This window comes from Crocodylus porosus, unplaced genomic scaffold (genome assembly GCF_001723895.1).
Source record: "Crocodylus porosus isolate Cpor-Errol unplaced genomic scaffold, CroPor_comp1, whole genome shotgun sequence".
NCBI classification, from domain to species: Eukaryota; Metazoa; Chordata; order Crocodylia; family Crocodylidae; genus Crocodylus; species Crocodylus porosus.
Window position 1 is genome coordinate 44205108 of NW_017728947.1, and position 14861 is coordinate 44219968.

At 44.7% G+C, this 14861-nt stretch overlaps 1 protein-coding gene across 10 annotated transcripts in view; it reads right to left on the bottom strand.

Moving 5' to 3' along the window:
* Positions 1–14861, bottom strand: part of CELF1 (CUGBP, Elav-like family member 1) — a 79538-nt gene that overhangs the window by 19850 nt on the left and 44827 nt on the right. For 8 of the 10 annotated variants that reach the window (XM_019551294.1, XM_019551291.1, XM_019551290.1 and 5 more), the window contains 3 exons: positions 14202–14363; positions 6826–6907; positions 3865–3993 (listed from right to left, as the gene is read on the bottom strand). In XM_019551294.1, coding sequence (XP_019406839.1) covers positions 3865–3993; positions 6826–6907; positions 14202–14363 — 373 coding nt within the window. The remainder of the gene's footprint in view (positions 1–3864; positions 3994–6825; positions 6908–14201; positions 14364–14861) is intronic. The other 2 variants (XM_019551293.1, XM_019551292.1) reach the window with 1 other exon arrangement.

Sequence of the window (14861 nt, forward strand, 5' to 3'; positions counted from 1 at the left end):
ACATCAATCTCTTCTCCCTTGTCCAGGTGATAGGTCACCTGGTCATAGAAGGAAATGAGATTGGTCAAGCAAGACCTACCTGCAACAAACCCATGCTGGCTATCCTTCAGGATGTTGGTGCTGGCTAGTCCATTAAGGATGGCCTCTTTAATGAACTTTTCTAAGGTCTTCCCCTGGATAGAAGTCAGGCTGATGGGCCTATAGTTTGCCGGATCCACTTTTCTCCCTTTCTTGAAGACAGGCATCACATTGGTCTTCTTCCAGTCTTTGGGCACTACACCAGAGTGCCAGGGAGTACAGTGGAGCTAATTTAATTAGTGGAAGGTCATCTTAAAATTTACCCCGACTGGCACAGAAAGCAGTGGTGGGAGGTGAGGGGCCAGACTCTTACCCCTTGCCCTCCGCTGTTTCCCCATGCCTATTCCTGACCCTTGCTGCCTGTCCTGTCATCATCCACCCCCACTGAGTGCCTCACCCCACTCTGTGTCTGCACCCCTATGTCTACTCCCCTACCTCATATCTTCTACTACTCTGGTTCCAGGGCAGTCAGTAGCAACTCCAGCCCTGATGCTAGACAGAAGCAGTGGAGGTAGCTCTGGGCTTGGCCAGGTCAGGGCTGAAGCCAGAGCAGAAGGTAAAACTGGCTTTGTGAAGGAGACGGGAGGAAGGAGAGGCGGAGGGTAGGCAGTGTGTTCTCCACTGTACTCCCTGCAAGCTGCACATGCAGGTCTCCCCACCTCTCCCCAAGACACAAGCCACCCTGTCCTGGGGCAGGCAGCTCAGTTTCAGCTTTGGCTCCAAGCCCCAAGTCAAAGCTACAGCTAAGCCGCTGCCTGCCCCAGGCTAGTACTCAAACCTAAGATGAACCCCTGCCCCCACCCCCACATACTGTTTGTGGAAAAAAGCCTTGTTTTGGATCCAAGTAAATATGGTATTTTAAATATGATTTGCCCCCACAGTAGTTTACTACAGAAAGACTTTTTGGAACAATCTATTTGAATATAAGTTTTAAACAGAGAGGCGTCAAAAGGAAGACTATTTTAATAATAAGTAGGAGCATGAAAAAAAGGATAAAAGTCAAGGATGGAGAGGGAAAGAGAGGGAAGCAGAAAGGAGGTAAGGGAATGGATCCCTTATCCAGGCAAAAAAATCATTTTAAATTTTAAAGAAAGTCAATTATAAATCAATGCAAACACCTGTGCAAAGGCTCTTGTTTTGATATAGCTGAGTCAATCAGGAACTTAAATGTTTAAGTGAAACCAAAAGTATGCCTACTCATAGCTTTGTAGTGGTTTTACTAGGTTGATTTATAAATAGATTTAAGTACAACCAACACAACCAACAATGCTTTCTCTCACAGGAAAGGCTAGAGCAGGGGTGGGAAATTATTCAAGCTGGAGGGCCATCTAGGGAGTTTTAGTGAGCTGGTAGGGGCTAGGTCATCATCACCTCACCCTCCCTTCCACTGCCTGCTCACCAAAACTCCCTAAGTAGCTCTGCCCCAGGACCCAACTCCACACTGTCACTGACTGGGGATCCCAGCTCCGGCCCTAGGGTATCACTGGACCAGGACTCCCACAGGGACAGCACGCTCAGCCAGGCAGACGGGACGGGGCTGCAGGTGAGATGGTGCTATGACAATGCAGGGCTGGAGCAGAGATGACATCTGCTCCAGGCATGCCTCTGCACACAGAACCAGCACCCATTGAACTCAACACAAGTGACCTTCTCAGAGACTTTTAAATTGACAAATGTACTTGAGGAAAAAAAAAGATGAAATTACTGAAAGAGCCTGCAATATGACACTGCAGCTAGTAAAGCAACCAAAACGCTGGCTTGCATCCATAGATGCTTCTCAAGCAAATCCCGGCACATCATTCTCCCTTTGTACCCGGCCTTGGTGAGGCTGCAGCTGGAGTACTGCGTCCGGTTTTGGGCTCCACAGTTCAAAAAGGATGTGGAGAAGCTTGAGAGAGTCCAGAGAAGAGCCACATGCATGATCAGAGGTCAGGAAAACAGACCTTACGACAACAGGCTGAGAGCCATGGGGCTCTTTAGCCTAGAAAAGCGCAGGCTCAGGGGTGATCTAATGGCCACCTATAAGTTTATCAGGGGTGACCACCAGGATCTGGGGGAACGTTTTGTTCTCCAGAGCGCCCCAAGGGATGGCGAGGTCAAACGGTTATCAACTACTGTAAGACTGTTTCAGGCTGGACATAAGGAAGCATTTCTTTACTGTCCGAGCCCCCAAGGTCTGGAATAGCCTGCCATCGGAGCCGGCTCAAGCACCTACATTGAACACTTTCATAAGCAAATTGGATGCTTATCTTGCTGGGATCCTATGACCCCAGCTGACTTCCTGCCCTTTAGGCAGGGGGCTGGACTCGATGATCTTCTGAGGTCCCTTACAGCCCTAATGTTTGTGAAATCTATGATCATTCAACCAATAGTGTAAAGACTTACAGAGCTCTGTAATTAATGTTTAGGAGATATACCATAATACTGCTTATTTTTTTACAATGCTGATTTTAAAAAATGTAAATATGAACAACATAGCCCCCTAAAAAAAAGGACTAGAACTGGGCCAAATTGTCTATGTTGTTCTCTAGAATCTTAACTTTAATTTCTTTTTTAAATTAAAGAAATTCTCTAGGCTTTGTAGCTTTGGAGAAATGACTGAAAATATAAACCAAAGCTAATCAATACAATTGTATGCGAATCTGCAGACAGCATCAAACAATACCTAGCAGAAGCAAAAACTTCCCAAACATCTTCATCTCAGATACCCAATTATAATTATTCTAAATGGTGATACTTGTCTATCTCACTGCTATTAAAGTCTGTAGGGAAGAATGAGGAAAATTATAGATCCATACAATCAATGTAAACAATGTCTTATTTTGGCATGAGGAACAGCTAATGCTTCAAAGAGAATCAGCACTTTTTCCTTCCAGTCCAACCTATGGAACCAAGTGGCTAGAGCTCTAGGATGCATCACTGCCTCATCAAATCCTGCAGAAAACAGCAAGATATCCAACAAATTCTACCGAGGGAAAGCCAATCCCTCAGAAACCACCATGGCATCCACACCAGGTTCACAACCAGCCATCCCCTAATCTCTTCCGAGCTATGGGGACCAAATACGTTTACAGGAAGGATGCAGGGGCAACAAAGAAACACCTCCAATGGCAGGTGCAGCTCCTCCCTCTTCTGAGACTGTGTGCAACATCCAGGGACACCTCTTCCATCCCCACTGCTGTAGGTTCACCAGTAAGTAAGAGAAACCAAATAAACTCAGCTGCCCATCCAACTGATGGAGAGGATAAATGACAGATCTTATTTTATCAGTTACACTTGGGTCATATTTTCCCCCAGAGCTATAAAGACTAGAAGCATTTATTAATTTAGAGGTTAGATTCTGATATTCTCATATATCCTTACAGACCTTGGATTTTTTTTTCTTCTTCCTGCTTTGTACAGGCCAAAAACCAGAGTATCCGCCAGCAATACTAGTTGATTAGTGACTGACCAGAAGGCACTAGCAATGACTGAAAGATGCTAGCTGCCTTCCTGTCTCATGGTAACCTGCAAAAGTCCCTTTTACTCAAGATTAACCTGAGCTACCAGGAGGAAATAACTCCTTCAGATTAAACCATTTCCTGGTGTATGTATACCTGGAAGAATAAAAACTAAAGAACCTGATGAGACAGGCAAAAAAAGAAAACAATCCTGCTGGTTAAGACTGCCCACTCAAAAACAGACAGTGCATCAACTACAGACCAAGACAAGGGGAACCTGCTTTAAAAGGACTCTCAAATCAAGCCATGAAATAATAGTACATTATGCCACAACGGGCTACCTTACCTGAACTGGTGAGCACACTTAGGGGACTGCTGGAAGAAGTAAGTGCAGCGGTGCCACTTGGTGTGTTCTGAGCTGCGCTGGCTGCAGCTGCTAGTGCAGCCAGGTTCTGTAACTGCATCGCGTTCAACCCTGCAACACAATAAGCAATGCACAGGGTTTCTACTGTGGTATCACTGTTCATTTGGGCATGCTGGACCCAGCAGCCTCTCCAACTCCACAAAGGGAATAGAGATAACTAGGGATGACTCAAAAGGAAACTGCTAGCAAATCTTAATTTTTTCTTACCATAACCCTTCGTTACAAAAGCAAGGTAAGTTTAGGACTCTCAATCAACTAGCTTCAAAGAAAGGAAAGACAGTAACGATCCCCAGGTTCAGTTTCTATGGGCAGTGGAAGCTTTCAAGTCATTTCAAGTCAAGCCTGATGAAAGGACTTTGATCCCGAAAGTTTGCAGAAAAGGACAGTTTTCTTGCAACTTCCCAGTTGGTCTAATAAAAGGTATCATTTTGGAACCAAGAGTTCTAGTTTTTTGTACGTCTTCTTGTCTCAGACCAACATGGCTACCAAGTACACCCCTTCAAGTCATTAGTGCTTTTTCCATAAAATAGCTAGAACAGTAGCTAGAGCCAAGGGCCTTCAAATTATCCTGTACCCAAGTGGAGCTGGCCTGCAGCATGAGGCCCAGTGGCCCTCCACAAGGGAACAGCAGCAGCCAGGGAAGTCTTCAGAACTACTCACTCACTATCAGCAATCACACCTCTCATACGCTCGTCACTGGTTGCCCTTCATTTCATACCTTTCTTACTACAATTCCTCAGCTGCTTACTTGAGCTTTTTCTTCCTATTTTACTTCTCACCCACCCATGTTAGTTACATTATTTTCTCCTACCTTTATTTACAGTACTAATCCCCTTTTCTTTTGTTATTTCCTGCTGACCCATCACACAAAACTCAAGTTTAAAAGTAAGCAAAGCTCCTGGTTTTAGCCAAGTCTTTGCTCAATGGGTCTAAAGCAGTTTCTTGAACATGTGTATAGTGTAGGCTATAACAGAGTTTACAGTGTGGGCTCCCGGAATACTCTACATCCCCCTTCTAACCCTTTTTCCCCCCAAACCCACAACATCCTTGGGATAACAGAGGCAAATATTTTCAGACAGATGCGCTGGCTCACCTCATCTCTATCTGCTTCTAAATGGAAACAAGAAGATGAATGATCAGCACCACATGATCAAAACAGTCATTGTGGCCTACCAGCAGGTACTCAATAGGTCACAGAAATCAAGGTACTTTCTGTCTTGCTCTGATTTCTTGTGTGGTTAATTGAAAGAGGATCAGTACTGCTGACAAGCGTAAGTAATTTGAAATAAATGTTTACATATAGACATGTCACACAACAGCAATGGGCATGCTATAAGCTATTTAAATAAAAATAACAAGTTGATTCAGGTATAGGGTTTACACACAAGACTTTTCCAACACTTCCTTTAGCTGCACTCTCCCAAGACCTCACTCCATCTGTTTTCAGAACACTTATTTCCTCTCCAGCTTTGGGGACACTTCACTGGAGGAAAGCCCTACACTGGTTTTACGTTTCTAAATCCTGAGAAAAGGAAACAACAAGGCATTAATCCATTAGTGTTTTGTGCTTCCATGGTACAGCTTGCTACCAGAGCATTTCATATCTAAGAGCAATGAAGAAACCTGGAATGAATAGATTAGACTTGGTGCATCTCAAAAAGAAGTCAGTCTAAAGAGAAAATTGATATTTTGTTTCATATACAAGTCTCCAGTGACAAACACATACCACCATTTTCCACAAACTCATTCTTTTCTGCACTGTTACACCCAAGTGCATATACCCCCACAAATGAAGCTATTCAAGGTTAATCCGCATTTAGAGCAGTTGGGTTGGCTTCTTCTCATGACACATGTAGTGTTTTGAATTACTATATAACATATGCAAGCAATTTTAAGTTATTTAATATATTTGTACAATGCTGGAACTATGAATCTTTCACTTTCTGAACTGTGAGCTTAATGAAAGACCTATCAGCAGAAAGTTTCAGCTTGTTCCATTATGATGGCTAGACTCCTAATCTCCAGGACATGAGAGGGTGGGCAGAATTACTAAAATGTTTCAATATTTTTCTTCTTCCCTGAGGGCACTGGCTAATAAACCATTTTCAATTCAGGATTTTTTTTTTACTATCTACAAATCTCTAAACAGTTGAGGGACCAGTTATTTTAGACACCTCTGCTTTTACATCCCCAATGTAACAGTTGGAATTAATGAAGATGGCCTGGCTTATAGTTTCCCAGTGGAGAAACTGACTTATACATTTTGAGACAAAACAGAATCAGTCTCCCTTACCTGTAGCAGTATTGGCTCCGCAGAGTCACCAGACAAGTGACTCTGAGATCCTGCACAAGGGGCCATTTTTAAGAGTCAGCTTTTTGACCAAAATGTTTTTCATACTTCTTAGGCTTTTACTTTTTTAAAGAAAAAACTGTTTCAAATAGAAGCCCTAAAGGACGCATGATCACTAAAATAAATGAATTAGTGTTTATCTGAATACCTGGTTCTTCAGGCACATACCTGCTTGTATGAAGATTTCAAGTGCCATGCCTCTGTTACTCATGAAAACCCAAATATTGAAAAGCATCCTAGGTAGTGGAGTCCTGATAGCACATTACAGCTTACCATGGGAATTAAGATTTACTAAGCCCTAAGAAGAACATCCTCCTATGCACATCTGCAACTGAAAGTTTGGTAAATTTGCAACTGAAAGTTATCTGGAGATAACTCAGGCTCACTCTCTCCTATGCAGTAGTTGGTAACTCAGGATGTCACAAAAAGACGTGAATAAGTCAGACAAAGTCTTTTCCTATTTCCCCTAGCAGAACACCACTATTTCTTCTTTATTCAGCAATGAACCTGCCCCTTCAGGTGTAAAAACTCACCTCCCATTGGGTGGAGGCTGCTCAATGTATTCAGGTTCCCAGATGAGGCGGCTGCTGTCTGCTGAAGGAGCTGCAAATAAAGCTAGACATTACACCAAAAAACAAAACAAGAGTGAGAGTGAGGGCTGGCTCCGTTTCTGGGAGAAACTGCATCACACCACAGCCAGAGCGCCGTCACAAAGGGGATTTCATTACCCATGCACCACACCAGAGCCAAAGCACCAGCATAAGGACAATTCCCCTCTCACACTACAGCTACAGTACTGTCACAATAAAAATAATTCCCCTTGCTCATGCGCCACACCACAGCAAAAGCATCAGCATGAGAAAATTTCTTCCCATGCAGGATAGCCAGATCACCGGTACCAGAGGAGTCCACATCACTCATGCAACAAGACCAAAGCATTGGAACAGGGGGGTGCGGTGCGTGTGTGTAGGGGCATGGAATCCCTGGTAAGCACTACAGTCAACAGTGCTAGTAGACAGGAAATCCTTCCTCATGCTTGACACTGCAGCTGGAATTGCCAGCAAAGGGCAACTACTAACCATACAAAGAAAGCACACCAAGACCAGAGTACCAGCATGAGGGGAATTCCCTCCACATTCTTCAACTGAAACAAGAGCATGACTGTAAGAGGAATTCCCATCATGGGAATTCCCACCTGAGCCACAGCCAGAGACATTTAGGAGGAATTCTTATTCCTTACTCGATAACTAGATGCTGCCACAAAGGGACACCTTCCAAAAATCCACACCAAAAGTACATGGGGAAATTCACCCCTCCTCCCCTTTCTTATTATGGTTGGAATGAAATTAAAAAGTCTTTCTTGAGTACCCTGTATCATAACATCAACAGGGAGAATTTTCCACCCCCCATGATGACCCATACAAGAGTCAGAGCAAAGTGATGCATGAGAAATACCACACCTGGAAACCCAGGAAAGCCAAACAGCTGAGAGAACTGATAACAGAAAATAATAAGTCTGATGAATAATTTAAGCTTGTGTCATCATTTATTATGATATGTATGTTTTGCCCTCTCTCATAAATCCTCTCCAACTGGTTTTTGGGCTTCAAATTGTGAGCTATATGGGACTGGGACCAGATCGTCTTTTCTGTACAATAGCACAATTATGGATGTTACTGGAAATAAATAATAAATATGAGAAATCGATGCTGAGGAAGGAAGAGTGGAAAATGAATATGAGAATTCTGATTTCAAAAAGACTTGAAAAGGAACTTGAAAATTACTGGATAAATGTGAAGAGTACAAGAAAAAGATTACTTAAGGGGAAAAATCTTCCCAGCAGATGCATGATTCCATCTAAGCTCCAGAGAGCAGCAAGACAGATATTCAAAACAGTTACTGAGTGCAGAACCCCAAGTCAAGAGCCGAACAGCAGCAGCAGCAAAAACTTATGCAGATAAACAGCTAATATCTCTAAGATCTCCTTCCTCAGATTGCTTCAAATGCAACTCTTCTGCTAATTAATTAGAAAAATCACAGGGATGCGAGTCTGACTGGCAGTATGCTCCTTCATAAGAATACAGACTACTACAAACTACACAAGAGACCAAAGAAAGACATTCAATCTATGGCTAATTATTAGGAGGAACAAAGAGGCCAACAGAGTGCTTCCGAAAATCCCATTCCTTGTGAAGCAGCACAGTTACAATGCTGTTGAATAAAGTGTTGACTTCAGGTCCATTTGCCACTTCATTAGGAAACAGTTTGACAGTTTAGGTAAGTAACCTCAGGAACTAAAAGAAATAAAAGCTACAGAAATTTTGACTGAAGAAACAAAACCAAATGTGACACAGACATCACCACATAAATGAAAGCAGATTTCCTGTTGTGCCATAGTATAAAGATTGGACCTGCAGACACAATATTTGCTTCTTTGGATTTCGGGGATGCCCGAGAGAAAACCTAGATGATTGTTTTCCATCTCAGTTGTACTAAATTACATTAAAAATAGTCCTGGGGATGAGAAACTGTGCTAGCACAGATAGTTGTAGTTATTACTTTGGGTATTGTGGTAGTTTCCAGAGGCTCCAATCAGATTCAGGGTCCCATTTTGCTGGTTGCTGTGCAAACACACAGGGATGAGACTGCTCTGAAGTGCTTACAATTCTATTTGAGATAGAATGCAACTAGGGAAAATTGTTGCAGGACAGATAAGGTGAACAGGGATGAGAGTCTGACTGAGCAGTATGCTCCAGGCCACACGCCACAAGGGAAACTTCTCCGGTTCAGCTGTGCAACACGTATGAGACCCTTGCATCAGTGGTGGAGGAAGAACCCCCACTGCTGGCTGCTATGGCACTACACGGTTCCTGGCTGCATGGCTGGGACCACAGAACACGGCAGGAGGCAGTCCAGCCGGCACAACGGAGAGCCAGCTGGGAATCACGGGGTCTAAGCTAGGCTGGCTTCTGCTGCATTCTGTGGTCCTAGAGATGCACCTGGGAACCATGTGGTGCTGAAGCAGTCGAGCAAGGGGTGGGGAGAAAAGCGGGGAAATAGCTGGGGCGGAGGAAAGTAGCAGCAGGTGGGTGGGAGCATGGGGCCCAGGCTGGCAAGGGCTCTATGGAGCCAGGCCAGGCTGTGCGGGCAGACAGAAAGGCAAATTTGGCTTGGCTCCACAGAGCCCCTGCCAGCCCAGGTCCCACGCTCCTGCCGTCCTGCCCTCGGCCCCAGCTGACCTTAGCCCCAGGGCACACAGCGTGGGCCCCGTGCTCCCACCCAGCTGTTGCTGAGCTCTCGCTCTACTCCCCACCCCAGCGCAGGCCCCGCGCTCCCACCCAGCTGTTGCTGAGCTCCCGCTTCCACTCCTCCCCCCAGCACAGACCCCTGCTCCCGCCCAGCTGTTGCTGAGCTCCCGCCTGCACTTCCCCCCACCTGTGGCTGCTGTCACCATCATCCAGCACCACATGATTCCTGGCTGCATTGCTGGGACCACAGGATGCAGCAGGAGCTGGCCTGGCCCGAAGGACTGGGGCAATCACCACTGGTCCTCCCCCGTGCATTCTTAGCTGAGTTGCACTCCTGGAGAGAGGGAAGGCAAGAGAACAGCCCCAGGGTCCCCAGGCCAGAAACCTCTGCCAAGCTGGACCTTGCTGCTATGACTCCTGGATCCTGCTGCTGGCACACTTGTTAATTTGTACCAGGCAGCCAGGGGCACATAATTAATTTTCTAAATTTTTAGAGGGCTCACCAGGTCATTCTATTTTGTCCACCCCTGTGCTAACAAATAGGGAATATGATCTTGAAATAATGGAGACTTGGTGGGATGTATGCATAGATGGTTACAGGCTGCACAAAAGGGACTGGGTAGGGGAGAAGGGAGGAGGTGTAGCTCTCTATGTAAAAGAGTGGTATGCCTCATCAGAGACTCAAATTGGTTGAGAGAACGGTGATTCAAGACCCTGTGTGTCAAGATATGGAGGTGGGGAACGACAAGAAGGGCCTTAATGGTAGGTGTCTACTACAGATCACTACACCAGGACGAGGAGCTGGATCTGAAATTTTCCAGAGAACTGATGGAGGCTGCACATTAAGGGGCATGGTTGTCATGGGTGACCTCAATTACCCTGACATCTGCTAGGAGGAGCACTGGGCCTGATATGACCGGTCACATAGGTTTCTGACCTGCACAGAAGAACTTTATTTAGTACAAGAGGTGAACAGACCAACCAGGGGGAAGGCTTTGTTGGATTTGGGTCGATCCAAAGGGGATGACCCAGTGGGAGATCTGAGGGTTGAGGGTAATCTAGGAGACAGTGATCATGAAATATAGAATCCACTATTCATCATAGGGCAGGGAAGTCAGCCAGTAGGGGAGAAGTGCTTGAATTCAGGAAAGCTGACTTCAATAGTTTTAGGAAAATAGTTGGAGATGCCCCATAGGAAGAGGGACTGGAGAAAAAGGGAGTTCAGGAAGGGTGATCATTCCTTAAAGTGTAGAAAAGGCCCATTTCTGTATGCAGGAAAGGTGGTAAAGGGGCCAGGAAGCCCTCTTGGCTTACCAGAGGAGTCAAGGAGTGCTTAAAAAAGAAAAAGAAGGCTTCTGGACAGTGGAAACATAAAGGGTAGTCTCCACGGAGGAATACACAAGCATAGCTTGTACTGCTACTCCTTGCTTAACGTCATAATTACGTTCTTGAAAAATGCAACTTTAAGCAATCTTGAGCAAATCCAATTACATCACTGTAGTTACCTACTAGCAGGCAGTGGCCAAACTATGTTATAACCGAACACTGAATGACTTCAAACGAGTATTTTCTCTAATAGATCAGCGACGTAGTAATGAAACAACATTAAGCAAGACAACATTAAGTGGAGAGTACCTGTATTTGTAGGGAGAGGATAAGGAAGGCAAGGGTGGTGACTGAGATCAGGTTGGCAACTAAAAATCAAGACCAAGAAGAAGTCCTTCTTTAGCTATACAGGGAGCAGGAGGAAGACCAAGGGAAGCATGGGGCCCTTGAAGAACAGGAAGGGACAGCTGATAACAGACAATCAGGAGAAAGCTGAACCTTTAATGAATACTTTGCGTCAAGTGTTCCTGCATGCAAATGGTGGTCACCTGCCTGGTCCAACACTGGACGGATGGAGGGGGGAGGCGATTGCCAACCAATGGTCAGTGTCAAATTGGTGAGGGAGCACTTAAGAGTGGCTGAATGTCTTGAAGTTGGCAGAACCAGATGGACTACACCCAAAAGTGCTAAGGGAATTGGCTGGAGTCACTGCAGGACCACTGGCAAAGGTAGCTGAAGACTCGTGGTGCTTAGAAGAGGCTCCAGAAGACTAGAAAAAGGCCAATGTGGTGCCAGTCTTTAAGAAAGGGAGGGAGGATCCAGGAAACTATAGGCCAGTCAGTTTGACCTCAATACTGGGTAAAATTTTGGAAAAAATTATCAAGTCCATTTGTGAAAGACTGGCAGAAGGCATGATGCTGAAGATAGCCAACATGGTTTCACTATGGGGAGGTCATGCCTAATCAACCCCAGCTCAGTCTTTGACCAAATAGAGAACTGCTTAGTGTGGGAAATGTGGTAGATGGCATATACTTGGATTTTAAAAAGGCCTTTGATATGGTCTCCCATGACACTTATTAAAAAAAAAAACTGGGGGATTGTGGGCTGGCCGAGTCCATGGTCAGGTGGGTTGGGAACTAGCTAAGGGGTCAAATCCAAAAAGTATTAATGGATGGGTCTGTAATGTCTTGGTGGGAGGTAGCCAGTGACTGCCCCTGGGGTCCCATAGGGTTCAGATTCTTGGTCCCATGCTGCTCAACATCTTTATCAATGATTTAGAGGAGGATGCGGAAAGCACACTGGCCAAGTTTGTGGAATGATACTAAGTTACGGGGAAAAGTGGTTATGCTAGGGAATAGGATATGGATTCAAGCGGACCTGGACAAGCTGGTAAGGTAGGCAGAGCAGAACCAGATGCAGTTCAATAAGGATAAATGCAGAGTGCTTCATCTGGGGAGATGTAATCAATGACATGGATATAGGTTAGGAGGAGATGCCCTGGCCAACACAATGGCTGAAACAGATCTTGGGGTTATGGTTGATCACAGGATGAACATGAGCTGCCAGTGTGATGCTGCAGTCAACAGAGCTAAGAGCTGGGATGCACTGGCCAATGTGTTGCAAGCAGGGCTAAGGAAGTGATACTTCCTCTCTACTTGGTGCTGGTGAGACCCCAGCTGGAGTACTATGTCCAGTTCTGGGTTCTTCACTTCAAAAAAGATGTAAAGAATCATAAAAGGGCCCAGAGAGAATCATTAAAGGGCCACAAGAATGATTTGCCTGAAGGACAAACCTTATGAGGAAAGACTAAGAGATCTGGGACTGTTCAGCCTGGGCAAGAGAAGGCTGAGGGGGGACTTGGTGCCCATCTGTAAGTATGTTCGGGGTGAATATCAGGAGCTGGGTGAAAAACTGTTTACTTGGGCACCCCAGGGGAGGACAAGGAGCAATGGCCATAAACTGTTAGAGGATGGTTTCAGGTTGGATACAAGGAAGAACTTCTTTATGGTAAGGGTGACCAGAATCTGGAATAGACTTCCCAAGGATGCAGTCCCCAACCTTGGAAGTCTCTGAGAGGAGACTGAACAGACACCTCTCTGGGATCATTTGATCTCAGCAGTATTCCTGCCCGGAGCAGAGGGGTTGGACTCGATGATCTTTTGAGATCCCTTCCAGCCCTTAGTTTCTATGATTTCTATGACTACTGCACACCTTATTTCCTGAATGCACCAACTCTTTTTACAAACGAACTCAGCTACTCTTACCTGAGGCATACATTAACTCTAGACTCGTAAACATATTTATAAACAAAAGCACAGATGGGAAGAAAGAGTATACCAGTCTAACAATTCATTCAGATAGGGTACTTCATGCACAAGACATTGAGGCATAAGGTGCAGAGATGCTCAAGAGCAAAACTAACAGGATGAGACTGCTGCCAAGAGAAGGCAGTAAAGTCCAAATTACAAGAGACAGAAGGACAAAGAGAGAAGAGAGAACCAAAGGGCCAAGAGCAAGAAAGTTAGCTTGAACTTCACGTAAAAGAAATGGGGGACTCAAAGAGGATGGTGTTCTGGTCTGAATGATGTACTAAGAGGATATATTCTTAGCAAGTCCATTCCAAAAGAAAGTGAAGAAGGATAGTGATGTGGGTGTTCGGGAGGTAAGAAACAAGGACAAAGTGCAAGGTGGCATTTAAGGATGTGTAGATAACAGTTTGAATGGGGTGGGCTAAGAGTGCCTAGATTCTAGAAACACTGCAAAGGAAGAAAAAATGGGACAGAAACCTAGATAGGGTTCTGGGGACCAGGTTCTCTTCTCTGTAAAGGCAAGTTTAGGAATTCTCAAGAAACAACATACAAATTCTGGAAGAAAGTGCCTCTCTATTTAACATGCCTCTGACTAAGTATGAAACAGCAGTGTCTGAAAGGTGATCAGGACATAAGGTCCTGGAATTCAAAGGCTGCTGACAAGAAGAGAGAGACTAGTGTGGAAACTAACTCTCCTCTTGAGGTGAGAGTTTCCTGGCATGTGGCCAACTACCAGATACTACGACTCTGGAAAGCCATTCTTTACACAATAAAGAAAAAAGGTGGCAGTGGTTAGGGCATTAGCCTAGAACATGGCAGATGCTGGTGCAAGTCCATGCTCTGCCACAGATTTCCCATGTGACCCTGGGCAAGTTACTTGCCTCTTTGTGCCCCAGTTTCCCATCTATAAAATAGGAACTAATAGCACTTCCCTTCCTCATTGGGATGTTTTGAATAACAGAATATAAGGCAATCAGATACTATAAACAGCATAAGCATCTAGACCAAACCTATACACAAACTCACTGCTAAGTACTGGGGTCCAAGTGTGTTCAGACTAGCCAGGTTTCCCCATACGGAAGCAGCGCTGATCTGCTGCATCTGCTGTTGGAGCTGCTGAGCAATTCGTTTTTGCTCTTTGTCTTTCTGAGTGTCTGCAAATTTCACCACAATGGGAGAAGAGCAACCCTGCAAATAAAAATTCACATGGTTACATCCTTACACATCACAGAAAACTTCAGCCACTACATAAATTCTGCATTAACTCCTCTACCAACTGGAGAAAAAAAGTGTTTTTGCTCTCCTATATACAGGTTCCTTCCTGTTTTAAATGGTTAAAGTCTCAGTTGATTTTATCTGTTATTTGCATTGTCTTTTGCTATTTGCTAATAAGATATTTTAAACAGATATTACAGCTTAAGACCCCATCTACAGAGTTATTATACAATCATTTAGTTAGCTGCACAATTAAACTTAGACTAGCTACACATGCAAAGCACCAATCAGGCTATTAAAAGCTCCAACCAGCTATAAAGTTAGATATGTACTAACTTTATAGCTGGTTGCTGTCTAGCTTTAACTTGCACATAGCAAGGAATGCATTGCTGCCAGTCCTCTGGCATCCCATGGTACATTGCTCCATCTCTAGTATAAACTTCTCAGCAAAAAAACAAGAAAGAAAACCCT